The sequence below is a fragment of the Vanacampus margaritifer genome, chromosome 12 (genome assembly GCF_051991255.1).
Source record: "Vanacampus margaritifer isolate UIUO_Vmar chromosome 12, RoL_Vmar_1.0, whole genome shotgun sequence".
Taxonomy (NCBI): domain Eukaryota; kingdom Metazoa; phylum Chordata; class Actinopteri; order Syngnathiformes; family Syngnathidae; genus Vanacampus; species Vanacampus margaritifer.
Genome location: NC_135443.1, coordinates 7,354,843 through 7,374,122, shown reverse-complemented (window position 1 = coordinate 7,374,122; position 19,280 = coordinate 7,354,843). Strand labels below are relative to the sequence as shown.

Below are 19,280 nucleotides of genomic sequence, written 5' to 3'. Positions count from 1 at the left end.
CATGCGCATGTGAACAACCTGCTTGTTCACTTTTCTACCCTGCCTATTCGGATCTTTTTTTTTTTTTTTTTTTTAATCAAGGCCTGGACATTAAAAATGTATATGATTCATCAGAAAAAAAATGACTAATTAATCGATTATTAAAACAATTGACATAAACATCCATTATTACATGACAGTGAAGAATCCCACACATTTTAAAGTCACTTTATTGTAGGCTGGAGGCAGGTGGCAGCAGTCCATAAGGTCTGGAACAGGAACCGTTTCAGCCCTGTTATACAAATTGGTGTTGTTTACAGTACTCTGGACAGGTGCCAGTTTGGTTTGAAAGCAATGTCCTTGATTGAGCAAGGCAACGAACCCACAGCCATTTGGAGAGTCTATAAAGTGAATAAAACAAAGAGTTCTTTGATTTGTGTATTCGGGTTGAAAGAATGCTTTAATACCTACCATTGGAAAGCCTGTATGCGTTCCTTTTAAATGACTGTACAACGGACGCCGCCACGATTCATATGTTGTTGTTTTTCCTTCCTTTTCTGTGATTGGAAATTTGTAATCGCCAGTGAACGGCGTTGCAACGTTGCAGTTTTAACCGTCAATCAAAACTGCCGTGTTATGTCAATGTCACGGTCCGGCCACGGAGCGGAGTTGAGTCTGTCGGCGTGTGGAGTAGAGGACCCAAAGTGCAGGGAGGCAAGAGAACCACGGCAGGAGTGCGGGTTAGACTGACGTATTTTATTGTACAAAATCAAAATCAAAATAACCGGTGACCGTGACAAGCGGCAATGATCCCACGCCGACTGATCACCACCCGGGAATTAAATACACCCACACTAGTCACACCTGGGGCCAGGCACAAGTGGCTGAGTGCCCGGATTGGTTAACCCGCGGAAGGGCGGGAACCCACTCAGCGCCCTCAACCAAAGCCAGATCTTCCCAGACATGACAGTCAAATGTACAACCAATGTCATTGTAAAGCTGTACCGATATAATACAGTGTTGTTTTTCATATGTAACTATATTTATTTATATTGCGTTTACCCGTGGATGAAAAAGTGAAGCGTGAAAATTCTCTGTTGCCAGATGCACACAAAAAATATAAATAAAATCGGTACTCTTCATTGAAACGTACCCATATTGGGTATCTTGGTCTGTACAGTGTATATAATGAATGAAAATGGAGACAAGACAGAATTGACTATCAAAAACTCAAACTCAGATTTTCTGGATTGCACAATGCGATGAACACATTGACAGCATTAGATCTGCCTGCACGGTGGAGGCAGCTGCTAATTAGTAGATCGGCATGCAGCTGTGAGTCTGACACACCTGTTTCCAAATCTGTAATTAAACACTGTACAAACACGTCTACAATTACGTTTTGTAATGTCGTGTTTTGGTAAGTTAAAAGTGAAAGAATGAAAACATGACATTCTCAACAAATTATTACTAATTCTAATTATTGTTATTATATCATAATGGAAATGTTTTTAATAATCACAATTCTATCTTTGTTTGTCTTTCTATCTAAATTGAATATGCTTTCATTGCACAGCAAAAGGTACATCGAACCTGTTGTACCCACCAAACAGTTGCTTGTTTGACTCATTCAATTAAAATGTCCTTAGCTCCTCCCAAAAAAATAAAAATACAAGCTGAATGTCGTAATATGCATCCATCCCTAACACAAGCAAATGCTGAGGATTATGCTTTTACCGTAATGCGATCGTGATATATGTGAGCCGCTAGCCGCGGCTAGCTCTGGCTAAAAATAGATCTGGTGGTCAAGATGTTCAATTTTGATACCAAATACCCTCCTTAAGGTCTCTTATTTTCCTTGCCCAGCGGCCCAAAAGTTGAAATTATTGTTAAAGTGTACGAAAATAAGTGATGAATCAACAATGTTGTTGGTGTTGTAACATGCTAGCGCTAGTAGCTAGCGCGGCCGGGGTAACTAGCTAACTTGGTTTAAAAATAAGACCAGATTCGTCACCTCAAATTCATAAATGATAAATGCGCATCGCAACCAATAATTAGCCGAAAGTACAGAACACGCAAGAATGTCCGTGTCTTGGAAGCCAATTAAACAAACAAACAAAACCAGAAAGAGACAAACTACGGAAAAATACCTGAGAGAGAGAGACATGATTATTAAGTAAGGCAGGTGCTTCCAATAGAAAATGGTTCATCCCAGCCTGCCTGAGAACTGGCCCAGCAGGAAAGGGGAGGTGCCGTGAGAGCCCGGAGCAGATCACAGGAGAGCTTAACTCTAAAAGATCTAAAACAATTTTAAGCTACGTGCAAACAGCATCGAAAATGAAGGAATGACTTGTAGAAATGTGTTGATTAAGTACTCGCAATCATTAACGTGGACAAAACTGTCGGTATGAAAGACAAAGCATATTTCTATTAGTTTAACATTTTTTCCACTTTTGTTAACAAGAGTATGGAAACCTAGAATTTTTTTTATTGTACATTTAGAACAGATATATAATTCATGATTAATCGTGAGTTAGCTATTGAAGTCAATAATTAATTACTTTATATTTATAATTTTATAATTTATAATTATTTAAAAAATTTAATCACCTGACACGATTTAAAAAAAAAAGAAGAAAAGATGATTAAAAATTAGGAGCGTCAGGCGATTAAAATAGCCGTCAATGGCAGTGAATTAATTTTAAAAAAGAAAAAAAAAGATTATTAAAAATTAGGGGGGCAGGTGATTAAAATGTTTACCGTAATTAATCGCATGACTTCACGAGTTAACTCATGATTAATCACAAATTTTATATCTGTTCTAAATGTACAATGAACAATTTTAGGTTTTCATACTCTTCTTAATAAAAAATTATTTATTTTTTATAATATAGTAAAAATTAATATTTGACGTCTATAACCGTCAATGGCAGTGAATGAGTTAATATATTTTATATGTTGTGTGTTTAATTTAAAAGAAAATTTCAAGTCCAAGGTCCATTTTTGTTCTCACTGTAAACTGTGGGGAGCTGCTTTACTCCAGAAACATGCATACTGTCAATGCGTATGCAGAGGAGCTGTTGTATCCAAACGAGTACCCTTCCCCATAAATCAGGGTTAGGATATGTTTACATTTTACAATTACAGTCATTTCCTCCTTTGCTTAACTTTTATTAGATTCGATTTACTCACTGACATCCCACGCAACTTTTGGAGCAGGAAGTACCCCCAAACCATGACAAACGACAAACTAGGACCCCCTAAATGTCTTTTTGGCACCCCTAAACTTCTGATCCTAGAATTGCCGCAGCAATCGTGATCATGATCAACACTCATTGATGCACATGTTCAGTCATGCGCATGTGAACAACCTGCTTGTTCACTTTTCTACCCTGCCTATTCGGATCTTTTTTCTTTTTTTTTTTTTTAATCAAGGCCTGGACATTAACCGTTTCAGCCCTGTTATACAAATTGGTGTTGTTTACAGTACTCTGGACAGGTGCCAGTTTGGTTTGAAAGCAATGTCCTTGATTGAGCAAGGCAACGAACCCACATCCATTTGGAGAGTCTATAAAGTGAATAAAACAAAGAGTTCTTTGATTTGTGTTTTCGGGTTGAAAGAATGCTTTAATACCTACCATTGGAAAGCCTGTATGCGTTCCTTTTAAATGACTGTACAACGGACGCCGCCACGATTCATATGTTTTTGTTTTTCCTTCCTTTTCTGTGATTGGAAATTTGTAATCGCCAGTGAACGGCGTTGCAACGTTGCAGTTTTAACCGTCAATCAAAACTGCCGTGTTATGTCAATGTCACGGTCCGGCCACGGAGCGGAGTTGAGTCTGTCGGCGTGTGGAGTAGAGGACCCAAAGTGCAGGGAGGCAAGAGAACCACGGCAGGAGTGCGGGTTAGACTGACGTATTTTATTGTACAAAATCAAAATCAAAATCAAAATGACAGAACGAACTCCGGGGGTGACCGTGACAAGCGGCAATGATCCCACGCCGACTGATCACCACCCGGGAATTAAATACACCCACACTAGTCACACCTGGGGCCAGGCACAAGTGGCTGAGTGCCCGGATTGGTTAACCCGCGGAAGGGCGGGAACCCACTCAGCGCCCTCAACCAAAGCCAGATCTTCCCAGACATGACAGTCAAATGTACAACCAATGTCATTGTAAAGCTGTACCGATATAATGCAGTGTTGTTTTTCATATGTAACTATATTTATTTATATTGCGTTTACCCGTGGATGAAAAAGTGAAGCGTGAAAATTCTCTGTTGCCAGATGCACACAAAAAATATAAATAAAATCGGTACTCTTCATTGAAACGTATCCATATTGGGTATCTTGGTCTGTACAGTGTATATAATGAATGAAAATGGAGACAAGACAGAATTGACTATCAAAAACTCAAACTCAGATTTTCTGGATTGCACAATGCGATGAACACATTGACAGCATTAGATCTGCCTGCACGGTGGAGGCAGCTGCTAATTAGTAGATCGGCATGCAGCTGTGAGTCTGACACACCTGTTTCCAAATCTGTAATTAAACACTGTACAAACACGTCTACAATTACGTTTTGTAATGTCGTGTTTTGGTAAGTTAAAAGTGAAAGTATGAAAACATGACATTCTCAACGAATTATTACTAATTATAATTATTGTTATTATATCATAATGGAAATGTTTTTAATAATCACAATTCTATCTTTGTTTGTCTTTCTATCTAAATTGAATATGCTTTCATTGCACAGCAAAAGGTACATCGAACCTGTTGTACCCACCAAACAGTTGCTTGTTTGACTCATTCAATTAAAATGTCCTTAGCTCCTCCCAAAAAAATAAAAATACAAGCTGAATGTCGTAATATGCATCCATCCCTAACACAAGCAAATGCTGAGGATTATGCTTTTACCGTAATGCGATCGTGATATATGTGAGCCGCTAGCCGCGGCTAGCTCTGGCTAAAAATAGATCTGGTGGTCAAGATGTTCAATTTTGATACCAAATACCCTCCTTAAGGTCTCTTATTTTCCTTGCCCAGCGGCCCAAAAGTTGAAATTATTGTTAAAGTGTACGAAAATAAGTGATGAATCAACAATGTTGTTGGTGTTGTAACATGCTAGCGCTAGTAGCTAGCGCGGCCGGGGTAACTAGCTAACTTGGTTTAAAAATAAGACCAGATTCGTCACCTCAAATTCATAAATGATAAATGCGCATCGCAACCAATAATTAGCCGAAAGTACAGAACACGCAAGAATGTCCGTGTCTTGGAAGCCAATTAAACAAACAAACAAAACCAGAAAGAGACAAACTACGGAAAAATACCTGAGAGAGAGAGACATGATTATTAAGTAAGGCAGGTGCTTCCAATAGAAAATGGTTCATCCCAGCCTGCCTGAGAACTGGCCCAGCAGGAAAGGGGAGGTGCCGTGAGAGCCCGGAGCAGATCACAGGAGAGCTTAACTCTAAAAGATCTAAAACAATTTTAAGCTACGTGCAAACAGCATCGAAAATGAAGGAATGACTTGTAGAAATGTGTTGATTAAGTACTCGCAATCATTAACGTGGACAAAACTGTCGGTATGAAAGACAAAGCATATGTAATAAGTTAATGAAAACCAGACTTACGAATTGTGTTTCAACATTTTAACACATCCACTGCCATTGACGGCTATAAACGTCAAACATTCATTTGAACTATTTCTATTAGTTCAATATTTTTCTCCACTTTTGTTAACAAGAGTATGAAAACCTAGAATTTTTTTATTGTACATCTAGAACAGATATAAAATTTGTGATTAATCATGAGTTAAGTAGTGAAGTCATGCGATTAATTACGATAAAAATTTTAATCACCTGTCCCCCCTAATTTTTAATAATCGTTTCTTTTCTTTTCTTTTTTAAATTCATTCACTGCCATTGACGGCTATAAATGTCAAAATTTAATTTTAACTATTTCTATTTAACAATCCCCCCCCCCCACCACCACACACACACTTTTGTTAACAAGAATATGAAAAACTAAAATTTTGGGGGGGGGGGTACTATTAGAACAGATATAAAATGTATGATTAATCGCGAGTTAACTAGTGAAGTCATGCGATTAATTACGATTAAAACATTTAATTGTAAATAATATTTTTTTTGTAATAACTGCAAAACAGTAATAGCACAAACAAAACTTTTTACGGCACAAACCAGCACAAACTATCTCCGTCAAATTTTGCGTGGGGGGGGGGGGGGGGTCACCTTCTCGCACGTCACCTGAAGCTCATCAGGAAGCTCTGCATAAGCCTGATAATGAACCTGTTGGAAACAGGTGCGTTGGAGCAGGGAAACTCAATCTGTGAAATGTTTACGTTTGCCTGAGTGAATACAAAGAGCAACCACATATGAATTGAAATGACACATGCCTAAAACAATAATCATTCCAACCATTAACGGCCTCAAAGCAAAGGTGTGTCTCAGATCAATTATGCCAATTTTCTTTTGTTTTTGTAATTGGATTGTCATACCGTTCTTTTGTGGGTGATGACTTGTTTTGTGTCATGTTTATTTTCAGTCTTGTTTACTCCCTGTCATGTTTTCCCCTTGTCTTGCCATTTCCTGTTTTATTGTGAAAAGTCTGACTCCTCTCGTTTCTGGTCACTTGCCCTTCCTCGTGTGGCGTGTGTGTCAACCCTGACTCCTGATTGTTTCCACCTGTGTCCCCATTACCCTCATGTGTCATCCAATGCCCTCAGCCAGGTGTGTCTTGTTATGTCATTAGTGTTGGTGTATTTAGTCGGTTGTCTCCCCCCTGTCTGTGTCGGTTCATTTTTGCTGTTGCCACTGTCGTAAGTCTTTCGCCACGTCACGATGACCTCTTTGCCTTATCAGGATCCATGTCATGTTGTTAGTCTCGCCTTAGTTGTTTTGTCATGTTTAGCTTCATGTTTTGTTAGTTCAGTTTATTTTGTAGTTAGCTTTTTTTTGATTAGAAATTAAAACCTCTTTTTGGACTGCACCTCTGCCTCCTTGCTCTGCCTTCCCGCATCAGGGTCCTAAAGCCCCCATCTTATTGTCATTTTGCTTGAGTTTTAGATTTTATTTCACAGACAACTTTTTTACTTTTACTGAGTTCATTTTAACACCACTATACAGTATGTCGTTTTTACTTATTGGTAACTTGTCAAAACAACAAGTATTATAATAGTGACTATTATCATAGCAAGTATTTTAACTAAATCTTACTCATTATTTGCGAATACAATCGCCACATCCAATATGGCGGCTGCGCTGACATATCACTTGCAAACTTTGAATGGCGTCTGCAGTAGAATGAAAAAGAACAAAAGGAAAGCAAAATTCAACCTCATTTTGGTGGTTTCTTTTTTCAAATGGATCTTTAGTTGCGGACACTAACGTAGTATGTCCCTCCTCACTTGCCGTACGCAAAAAAAAAAACCTCTCGCACGCCTACACTATTGGTTGATGTTAGCTAACCCTAAGAAAACACCGCTGTTTCTTCATACTTTTAATGTCTTAGTGATAAACAGCTCAAGGTGTGGACATGACAGATGACAATATATTATTATTATATTATAGTAGAAGTTTTTAAAAAAACAAATAGTGGACTGGAAGTGATCTTAGGAGTGACACTATGTACAAGCTTGACACAGAGACTGCAGTTACGCTTTAGTCCAGAAAAAAAAAAAAGGACAAGTTACACAATGTAATTTTAAAGGGAGTAAAAAGTTGTCCACGCGTGGAATTTTTTTATGAAAGCGTGTACAACGTTAAACGGTCACATGTTTTGACAGATTTATGCTTTAACCCTGTTAAACCTGTTGAACTTACCTGGGGAGTCTCTTGTGAAACCAATAAAAGTTAATTTGAAAGAAAAAGAATGAAGAGAAAAACAAATACACTCAAACACATGCTCAAAGATAATTCTTTATTAATTGGAGTCTCCTTTTACGTTTGACTCATGAATAACAACTGAGCAATTGTGAGCCGTTGTTTTACACTAAGAGGAGGGCTGTCAAAATTCATCAATTAATCCACTAGTAATCGATTATTACAATAATCGACAACTTTTTTATGAATCGACTTACAGCCTTGGAGCCATTTTTTTAATTTAAAATTCTCCAAATCCTCTGATTTCAGCAAATCAACAATACTTAATCTTTGATTTCTGTAGTCCTTCATGAAAGAAGCCTGATTATCTTCTGTGTATAATCAAAATAAGACATTTGCAAACAAAAAAACAGCTTTTTGTATTGCACTTTAATGCAAAATTTAAATGAATCCGATTTGACGATTAATCAATAGATTAATCGATTCCAAAAATATTCAATAGTGAGAGCACTGAGAGTCATCAAAAACAGTGGGACACATATTACCATAGAATATGGGATTGGAAGTCGGATTCTGTTAATGACGTTTCAAGTATTTCTCACAAACAAAACGTCTTTGAGTATTGCATGGTATATCATTCCAGAATCCACCTGTAGGTAAAGACAGATTAACAAAGTGTTAGGTATCCTATAACCAAATTCTATTGTTTGTTTGTTTATTGAACATATAAACAAGTAGCAGAAAAATAAAAAATAAAGATTTAAAAGAAGAGAAAACCTTATGCAGTGATCATGAAAGGTGCTACATAAATCAAAATGAATTTGATTTGAATCATTAAGGTTGATGAAAGTGCAACCATACCATTAAAGTTGATTACTGCACAGTCTTGATTTGTATCCACTCTTGGCCGGTTAGTAGCCCAGTCTTCGAAATCAAAGGGTGAACCATCTGTCCATGTGAAGTCTCCATCCTGTTAGGGAAAGTCACATTTTGTCATCTTTGGGTTCTGTTTTTACTTGTGTGTCTCCCTTGGTCTTGTTAAGTGTAATCCTAATTATTATTATTAATTATTATTATTTCATAGACTTTGAATGTTTTTGTACACTGTTAATACACAGCACATTATGTACGAACATTTCCTGTACTTAAATATATTTCAACATTTAGAGACTCTGATTGAAATTAATTAATTTTTAAACAAATTATTTGGCATAATCTTTTGGATACCCTGAAGTACTGCTATTTTATATTTTTGTATCCACTGTTTGTGTAATGCAAACTGTAAGCATGTATCGCATTTCGTACAATAATACTAACTAATATTAATTATGAATTGCCTCGTTATGTTAACTCATTCACTGCTATTGACGGTTATAGACGTCAAATATGCATTTTAACTATTTCTATTAGTTTAACATTTTTCCCATTTTTGTTAACAAGAATATGAAAACAGAATTTTTTATTGTACATTTAGAATTTTTTTTTAATTAATCGTGAGGTAATTCGTGAAGTCATGCAATTAATTACGATAAAAAATTGAATCGCCTGACGCTCCTAATTTTTAATAATCTTTTCTTTTCTTTAATCGTGTCAGGTGATTAAATTTTTAATTGTAATGAATCGCATGACTTCAATAGTTAACTCACGATTAATCATAAATCTGTTCTAAATGTACAATCAAAAAAATTCTAGGTTTTCATACTCTTACACAAGTGGAAAAAAATGTTAAACTAATAGAAATAGTTAAAATTTATTTTTGACGTCAATAGCCGTCAATGGCAGTTAATGAGTTAACTCACGAACACACTACGCTACTGTATTTTAATATTGTCATGATGGTGGTACGGGAAGAGCTGGGTACGTTTTTGGGTGGGAAAAACTAGATGACATAGATGAAAATGAAGGGATACTGAGTGGAGATTCAGTGCCTAAATTATCGGTGGAAAAAAAAAAACCCGGAGCACAAAGCACAGCTGAGTTAGTTACGGTGTGTGTATTAGCAAATATTTTACCTGGACGGTGTCATGGAGGCCAATCCAAGAGCGCCTCAAAGATCCAGCCCTTAACAGAATCAAGTGTTGAACTACTTCATTCTCCAGCGTATTGTGGATTGAAACCAGATTTCCACCAAGAAGGTTGCAGACTACCTATTTGGTTAAAAAAAAAGAAACAGCGGTAAAAAAAGTACATTAGAAAGTCAACAGGGGGAAAAAAGTTTTTTTTTTTTTTTTACGTTTCAGTTCACGTGCAATCGACTACTGATGTGTGGTTGGTCATCAAATAGTGTGTACCTCGGCACGAGAAAAAATCAACGCCTCATCTACATAAAGCAAACAGCGGGAGTTCAGCCGAGTCCAGCCTGTCGGGCAATAGTGATCTGCAACATATTTGACAACAAAGACATGTTGAGGACAGCAGAAGACTGATTAGGAGTTACATCAAGAACTTTCAGAGTTTGAATTTTGACTGCGCTCTTTCTGTGTCGTCTCGATTCTGCATGTTGGCTCATACGAAGATAAGAGCCGGTCGGTGCTCAATTGTGAACTCAAAGTTTTATTCATGTGACACACAATGACCCACCCCTAACTAATGCTGACTAACTTACTATCTTACTAGCACTTGTTGATATACTTGTAATTGTGTGTGAAGTTGTTTTTCATCAAAAAGATGAGAAAAAAAATATGTGAAATTGTTTTAGATCCGAAATGTTCAACATAATCTGCTAACAAAAAAATATCCAGTGGTTAAATGATTCATTTGAACAATTTCGATTAGTTAATTTTTTTTCCACTTTTGTTAACAAGAGTATGAAAACCTAAACCTAACAAATAAACATTTTGATTGTGAGTTAACGAGAGAAGTCATGCGAAAAAACTATTTTTTTAAAGAAAAAATTATATGAAAAATAAATAAATAATAAAAATAATATATACTGTATATATTTTTTAAGGAAAAGATTATTAAAAATTAGGGGCGTTAAGTAATCGCATGACATCACTAGTTAACTCACGATTGATCACAAATTGTATCCGTTCTAAATGTACAATCATTTTTTTCTTAGGTTTTCATACTCTTGTTAATAAAAGTGGGAAAAAAATGTTAAATTAGTAGAAATAGTTCAAATGAAATGTTTCCGTTTATAGCCGTCAATGGCAGTGAATGAGCTACAAATGCAGTGTTATACAAGATAGTTACCAACCTCTGTACATGGTGTAAGTCCACTGTGAGAAAGAAAGGACAACTGTATAAATTAGACAGCAAATATATCAAATAATAATACAGGGTGGAGTAGGCTGACAACTTTGGAAATCATTTTTTAAAGATGAATTGCGTTACAATTTTTTGGTTAAAACTTTTTGTCAAAGCTACTACTAGAGATGACACAATGCCGACTAAGTCTATTAGCTCCACTAACATCTTGCTGTATTTTTTAGAATACATTACACGTTGACCGGAGACATTTTAGCGCTGAACTGGAAAACGAAGGATTGGAAAATGACCATAATTAAGGCTGACAGTAACGAGTGGCTTTAAAATAAAGAATTTTTTGATAACTCAACGCTCGTCTTGGTTCCTTTGTCCGAAGCTAAGACAGCACTACAGTGCTGCACATTTAGAATTGATTCAACGCAAGAGAATGAGAGAGGAGAGAGAGAGAGAGAGAGAGAGAGAGAGAGAGAGAGAGAGAGAGAGAGAGAGAGAGAGAGAGAGAGAGAGGAGAGAGAGAGAGAGAGAGAGAGAGAGAGAGAGAGAGAGAGAGAGAGAGAGAGAGAGAGAGAGAGAGAGAGAGAGAGAGAGAGAGAGAGAGAGAGAGAGAGAGAGAGAGAGAGAGAGAGAGAGAGAGAATCTGTTTGATTTGTGACCAAGTGCTTAGCAATAAATACATGACACTATATCACATCTCAAACAATACCTGATAATAATAAAAAAAACACCGCAGCTATACATACAGCCTATTTAAATGTCCTTTTAAAGTTATTATATATATATATATATATATATATATATATATGTGTCAAATTACAAAACACTGTTAAGTAAATTCAGAAATTTGTTTTAAAATATACTATAAGTTTGAAATGAATTGCTCCTTCCCCCGTCCTTTCCCCCTCCCCTGGGCCGGGGGCTCCATCCATGGCCCGGGGGCACACACATACTCACCCACATACAAAATAAAAATTTATCAAAAAATAAATAAATTAATTAATTAAAAAAAGAGAGCAATGAGATGATGACATGTCAAATCGGTAAAATTACCGAATGAACAATACTGAGCGCTCCAGAAAAAAGAAACAGAAAAAAATAAGAAAAGAAAAAAAATGAAATGAATCTCTGAAAACTAAAATAACTGAAAACTACTTAGGACTCAGTTGTGGAGGGTTAGTGTTAAACTGTTTTCTTTTTTTTTACCATTTCAGTTTTCTAATTAATTATTGGGCATGGACAATACTAACCCATGGACACAGAGAAAAGAGGTAGAATAGCGAGGGGGGAAAAAAGAAGAAAAGCAATTCAGTTGTGACTGCCAGGGTGAGAGACAAGGGGCTTCGCAAGTTGTGGCTGTTTAAGCGCTTGAGTGTCGCAGCATGAAAACGGTGACCCGGTGGGATATATTTCAGCCAAATCAATATATTTCCATGTATTAAACATGTAGTTAGTGTGCGTGTAGGCATAAGAAAGATGCTGGAAGGAATATCATTCTTCCCAGAATTTTTCCCAATTTTGAAGGCTCATTTGAAATACATTTTTACTTACAGTTTTGGTGAACAGTCCACTCATTACACACAAGAGCAAGAGCAAGTGATTAACAAGTGCCATCTGTGGAATGAGAAAATATACATATTAGAGTATTGGATGTACAGGTTTGGATATATATATAAAAAAAATCTGTGAAATGTAAGGCTACCGTTGTTGCTGCGATGCCTTAGCTGAGCAAATGAAGTGAGGAGAGAAGACCAGCATTCCGACACCCATTTGAATGGTCTTATATATTCAGGCAACTGATGATGCATGCTGAAAATATGTACAGTATAGATTCCTCACCTGGTATTTAGGTGCTGCACCGTCCTTCACCTACACAATCAAAACGAAGGCGCGTCTAAAAGAAATCATGCTGATTTATTTTTTGTTTGTTTGTGTAACTAAATGGATTCATGTGCCTTTCACACGTCAATCACTCATTTCCACATGACCTCAGGAGGTCCATTTGTTATTATTAGGGATGGGTGAGCCAATACCAGGCCACATTTTATGGTATCTGTACTCGCGACTGTTTTATGGAAAACACTACTTCACTTTTATATTTTTATGCAGGATCGTGAGTGATCGGCGGTAACAATGAATACACAGAGACTGATATACTGTGCTAGAACAAATGTGCCTTTTATTCACCGCACACAGCAATCAACACACTCCAACGCTAAGCAGCATAATATGATCATCATCAGCGCTTACCTTGACACGAGACCGGAGAGCCGACGGTCCGGGTAGAACGAGCTGCAAAACGGCTGGGCGATCGTACGTATCCCACAGCTGACTCTACCCACACCGTGTGCCGCTCCGTCTTTTATTCGTTAACAAAAAGTTGTGAGCGTGAGAAACCGTGCTGGCCAAGCCCTCTCCCAGATACCCTCGAAAACATGTTTCCGAAGCAGGGAGAACTGTAGTATAAACAAGGAAGAGTTCCCAGGTTGATTCCGCCCTTTTTTCACAAATTGTTGGGCACCTGGATTCGTACAACAGTTCAGGACATCAACATATCCTTATATAAGAGGTTACATGAGGACATATCAAACCATGGTTATTTTCCCTTCAGCGACGGATATCGATACTGGTATCGTCCCCCCGGCTCTTGTGGCCATTTTCCGGTCAGGAAGTGTCAGAAATACTGGGGGAACGAAAGTTTTGTTTCGTTCGTTTCCTGTGTGTCTCCTTATGAGGTAGCACTTGCTCACGTAATGCTGCGGTGCTGAAAATAGAACGGTGCCGTTACGTCCCTGCAGACGCTCATTAGAGCTCTTATGCACACTACTATATATACAATGTGTAGCTTGAGAAGTATTTCATGTGTATACATTCAGTGTTTATGAAATGTTTATTTCTAAGTGAAAACTCAAGATCCCACCTTTAATTTACCAAATATTCTATATTTTGTTTGTTTGTTTTATTAAATTTTCCTTTCAGACACATTATTACAACAGGTTACAGGTAATCGCTTGACAGCTCTAATATATATATATATATATATATATATATATATATATATATATATATACGATGTTTAGCTAGAGAAAAGACATTGTTTGTGGCCAGACCCCAACAGACGTCAGGATCCATAAACCCACTTAGACACAGTTGTGTTTTCCTGTGTTTGTTTTAATTTTAATTTTAATTTTTTTACTGAATTGACTCCACTGGAAAATACAATACTGTAAAGTAAGGATTTTGCATTGAGTATTTCAGCTTTTGGTTGTTGTGAAAAAGTGCCTTCTGTGGAAGTGAATTTAAAAAAAAAAGTGAAAATGAATGAAGACTGGTGTGTTTTTTAAAAAGTAGACTCGTGTTGTGCTGCTGATCTGAGAGCGTAGTCATATGATGCAACATTTTGTCATCATGACATTTTGACAAAGGATTGTTAGGCTATCATAGCTGAGATTTAATTTCACATAGATGTGACTGTATTGTGTCTTATTTGCTTGTGTGTAGAGTTTTGACAAAAACTGTAAAAAAAAAAACCAAAAAAAAATTGAAAATGATCTAATAATTTTGACATTTTTGTCTTGTTATAAGTGCTTTGTGGTTAAGGTTAATATTCTGCCCTTGCAACACGTTCTTAGCTTCAAAAAGCTATTATTTATTAGCAATGAATGTCCGCGCGGAAACACAAAATATTGTTTCCCGGTCGAGGCAAATATGTTATTTTTTTTTAATTACTGTACAAAGTATTTTGATATAAATATCGACTTTAACAGTGAAATCCAACTTAAGTCGAAATTCAGGTTACATCGCCAGCGTAGTGTTACAGGCTAAGCCTGGCCCTTTAAAGAGTGGTATTATGGGGGATAGAGTGTTGCAGTGCCACACTTTGCCACAGGGGGCGGTGTTGGTCCAAGGAAGTGAATGGGTGCGCAACGAAAAGAGAACATGCCTGTTCAGTCTCTGTAAAACGGCTAAGAGTTCACTGGACAGGGGAAGAGGATTTAACAGGAGGAACAGAACTCGTCTGTAACCCGAGGACTCTCTGTATTATTATTATTATGATTAACCCCCCAATAATTGATGCTTGTTTTCTTTTCTATGTACACAGCGTTACATTCTTATATGACTGATAACTGCTGCATGTGTGCTCGTATTGTGCAATTTTCTAAATCTTAATGATAGGTTCATTAAAAAAAAAAAAATACACACAAACACATACTCAAAGAAAGTGAGTCATTCTTTCAGAGTCCAAGTTGGTTTTAATAGTGCACTTTCAGTGTGTTATTCTTCCCTACAAAGAGTCATCACAACAACGACAATAGAGGAAAGCACGTTGCAAAGGAACTATGATGGCGTGTCTGATTCTCTTAGTGTTTTAAATCCATGGCACAGACAAAAGGTCGTTGACGACCACACTGACGATCACTCCAGGAATCACCTGTAAGAAAATAGAAATCATCACAAAATCTCAATTACAATATTGCTAAATTCTTGTAGATTTGATTTGTCATAATTTCATATCAACACTAGATGCAATACAAGCTTACTACACTAGAAGACAACTCAAAAAATCAAAGATAAAAAGGTCACAGAATAGATAACATACTTCACTAATATGAGTATTAAGGATGATAATTCATAATTTCATACTTTGAAAGTTGATCTCTACGCAGTCTTGATTTGTATTCATTCTTGGCCGGTTATTACCCCAGTCAAAAAAATCAGCCGGTGTGCCATCTGTCCACAAATAGTCTCCATCCTGAAAGACAAAGTTTTGTTATTCAACCTAAAATAAAGACAGGCAGACAAAGACATGAAGGATTTTCACCAAATGACTGTTTCACTTCTCTTTTATTTTAAGCATCGTGTAATAGCCTCCTGACATTTTTGATTATGTTTGATTTTATGTTCCTCAACTACAAGATAGGAGGGGAAAGAAAATCTGAGAAGGAAGGAAAGATATGAAAGTGGCTCAGCAGGCCTCCGGGCTAATATTTTTTACTAGGAGCACAGTAGCCCCTAACTTAAAATAGTAGGAACGCTGGAAAGAAATGAATAAATTGACTTACAAAATGAATATTCAAATATCATTAATATTTCCCTCCAAAATAATTAATATTAATGATTCAAATAATAAATCAATCCCCAAAAAATTAAATATCTACTAAGCAGTCATTTAGAAAAACGCATCCGAGTTATTTTTCCCCAGTTTGGACCCGAAAGCGTTCGAGGCGAAAGTAAACGACCAGAATGGCGAATAATAAATATTTTTTTTATTTCAAGATTATGAGCCGATCATACATTTATTTGAGTTCACAGTCATTAATTGACCTCTGAGGGAAACCGTAAGTACAATATAGTCCACGACAAGGAAGAGTTTGACATACAATATGAAAGTATTGTTTTGAGCAGATGACTGAAAGAAAAGCTATACTGAGCGTTGAAGTGAGAATCTGATTTGAGTGTCAAAAGTCTCCAAACATTAATTTCATGCTAAAACAAATAAATTGATTTTACCTCGATCCGGTCATACAGTCCAATCCAAGTGAGCTCAAAAGATCCAAGTTCTGCAAAAATCAGATGTCGGACTACCTCATTTTCCAGTTGATTGTGGATAGAAACCAGGTTTCCACCAAGGATGTTGCAGACGATCTAGTGGGAGGAAAACAGGAGTAAAAAAAAGTAGATCACAAAATCGACAGGAGCAAAATAAATGAATTGTAAAAAGACGATGAGAATATTGTACCTCAGAAAGACGGAAATTTAATTCCTCACTTTGAAAGATTAAACAGCGGTTGTCCAATTGAGTCCAGCCCGTTGGGCAATGTTTATCTGAGAACATATTTTAGAACAAAAACATGTTGGGGTCAGCAAAAGATTCATTGCCTTACAGCAAGAATGTTCTGAGAATGAGTGAATTTCAACTGTTTTTGTGGGTGTCCTGTTCGGTATGTTCTCTATGTAATCATGTGATTTTCTCCTCCCAAAAAATGTATATGGTACTGAAGAGGGTCTTCTGCCCACATTTAGTCATCACTGTTTTAATTTTCCTTATTTCCTCAGTAAAACTTTGTGAGTGTTATCGCAATTTCTGCCAAGTGTCTGTAATCAATGATGTTTTTAAAGTCTTATCTCATGTCCGGTGAACTCCAGGTGGGCTGTTTGGTGGGGGCTTTTGTGATACCGCCCTTCAAGATAGTATAAGAAGGTTGTAAGTGTCTGTAATCGGGACACTTGCGAGAAGCTGCAGCCATTGTCTGTAAACTCGCTTGTGTCCGGAATATTCTGTAAAAATAAAACCTTCGAAGGAACTGTTCACCGATCTCCAGCCTGTATTCAGATACTGAACATTCTCTCTCTCCGAAAGACAACAAACACGCGGGAAAAAAAAGCTGTTCTTCCTTACAGTATCGACCTACATTTTACACATAGCTGAGTGTAAATGTGAATGTTTGTCTGTCTGCAAAAGTCAGCCCTGTGTTTGACTGGTTATCAATCAAGCGCGATGCCACCTCTTGCACCAAGTCTCACAATTCTCAACCATAAATTGAAACATGTATACAAGATCGTTACCAACCTCTCTTTATGGCAAAAGCCCGCTGTGAAAAAGAAAGAAAGAAAGACACGTTTGTAAATATTTGTTCATGGTAACCCTGGAGAACCCAAGAACCCTTTTCTTCTTTGGAAAATTATGAATTATACATTAAATGACTGCTATAAGTTCACTGAACACCAAAATATATGCTTTTTCAATTTTAACCCTTTATTCCCTAATTTAGGATTAAGGCGAAATTTGACCCTTTGGGATTTAGGGGTATCGTTTCGAAAAATCTGAATAACAAAAACTGTCAGTAAATTATTTAGAATTTAAGAAAATAATCAATCAAATACATAGCTACATTGAACAATATATATTTTTTTGTCTTATTTGTTGCATTTTAAAACTGGACTTTGAATGTACAAACACACTTTGGCCAATGGAAACAAGAACACAGGGACAAAATCACTGCTGGAAAAAAAAATGTCTTTGTTATTCGAGTAGCAGAATTTATAGGGGCCAAATTTGACCCCGTGGGTTCTCCAGGGGTAAACACAATAGTTAATATGGGGTCAAAGAGAAGTAGGATTCATTTAAGTGTCCATTGTTTATATGGAATCAACATACTAGAATGTCAATTTCAGTCAACTTCTGCTCAAGCCATCGAGGTGTTGTGAATATATGACATCGTTTTTACTTAACAGTTCCAGTGAACAGTCCGATGATGCCACACAAGACCAAAACGAAGTGAGGAGCAAACGTCATCTGTGGAATACAATCATGGATGTATATTTGTATTCACATTCACCGTTTAACAATTAGCATTCAATTAAATTTAGACTTCCATTTAAGATTTTATGTTTACTGTATAAAAATATCTACATTTACATGACACAGAGTTTGAAAAGTATGATGATGAAGTGTTTACCTTTGCGCTTGCGGTGCTTGCGCTGTGGAAATGAATTGAAGGCAGCAAAGAGCAGCTATTTAAAATGCCAGCACTTCCCTGAGATGATCCTAACACTTCTGAAGGAACTGATAATTACCACTCGTCTGATGACGCATACTGAAAACAACAAATTAACTTCGTCAAACACTCCCTAGTTAGGCATATCTGAAAGTAGTCATGGGCTTTGTTTTGTTTGTTTTGTTTTTGTTGGCTTTGTGGTTAAGGTTAATATTCTGCCCTTGCAACACGTTCTTAGTTTCAAAAAGCTATTATTTATTAGCAATGAATGTCCGCGCGGAAACACAAAATATTGTTTCCCGGTCGAGGCAAATATGTTTGTTTTTTTTAATTACTGTACAAAGTATTTTGATATAAATATCGACTTTAACAGTGAAATCAGTCGAAATTCAGGTTACATCGCCAGCATAGTGTTACAGGCTAAGCTCTATGGGGGATAGAGAGTTGCAGTGCCACGCTTTGGCACAGGGGGCGGTGTTGGTCCAAGGGAGTGAATGGGTGTGGTGGAGCTTGCTCTGAGCGCACTGTACGTTGGTGAAAAAGCAGAAATAAAGTTTGTGCAAAAGCAACGAAAAGAGAACATGCCTGTTCAGTCTCTGTATCACGGTTAAGAGTTCACTGGACAGGGGAAGAGGATTTAACAGTAGGAACAGAACTCGTCTGCGGCAACCATCTTGGCCATTTGACTACTATTAAAATTACTACAAGCACTACTTATATTACTACAAGTACAAGTACTACTTACTA

The 19,280-nt window shown here is 36.9% G+C and overlaps 3 protein-coding genes across 3 annotated transcripts in view; 1 reads left to right on the top strand and 2 right to left on the bottom strand.

Moving 5' to 3' along the window:
• Positions 1 to 19,280, top strand: part of slc2a15a (solute carrier family 2 member 15a) — a 78,136-nt gene that overhangs the window by 30,930 nt on the left and 27,926 nt on the right. The gene's annotated exons all lie outside the window — the stretch shown is intronic.
• Positions 8,407 to 12,648, bottom strand: LOC144061722 (galactose-specific lectin nattectin-like). Its single transcript, XM_077582444.1, has 6 exons — positions 12,586 to 12,648; positions 11,030 to 11,051; positions 10,122 to 10,207; positions 9,843 to 9,977; positions 8,692 to 8,800; positions 8,407 to 8,480 (listed from the first exon to the last, which is right to left on the bottom strand). The coding sequence occupies exons 1-6, from the start codon at positions 12,646 to 12,648 to the stop codon at positions 8,407 to 8,409; spliced, it is 489 nt and encodes a 162-aa protein (XP_077438570.1).
• On the bottom strand, positions 15,271 to 18,596 carry LOC144061774 (galactose-specific lectin nattectin-like). The gene is made up of 7 exons (XM_077582514.1): positions 18,495 to 18,596; positions 18,269 to 18,331; positions 17,606 to 17,627; positions 16,775 to 16,860; positions 16,546 to 16,680; positions 15,679 to 15,787; positions 15,271 to 15,466 (listed from the first exon to the last, which is right to left on the bottom strand). The coding sequence occupies exons 2-7, from the start codon at positions 18,329 to 18,331 to the stop codon at positions 15,396 to 15,398; spliced, it is 486 nt and encodes a 161-aa protein (XP_077438640.1). The 5' UTR covers positions 18,495 to 18,596; the 3' UTR covers positions 15,271 to 15,395.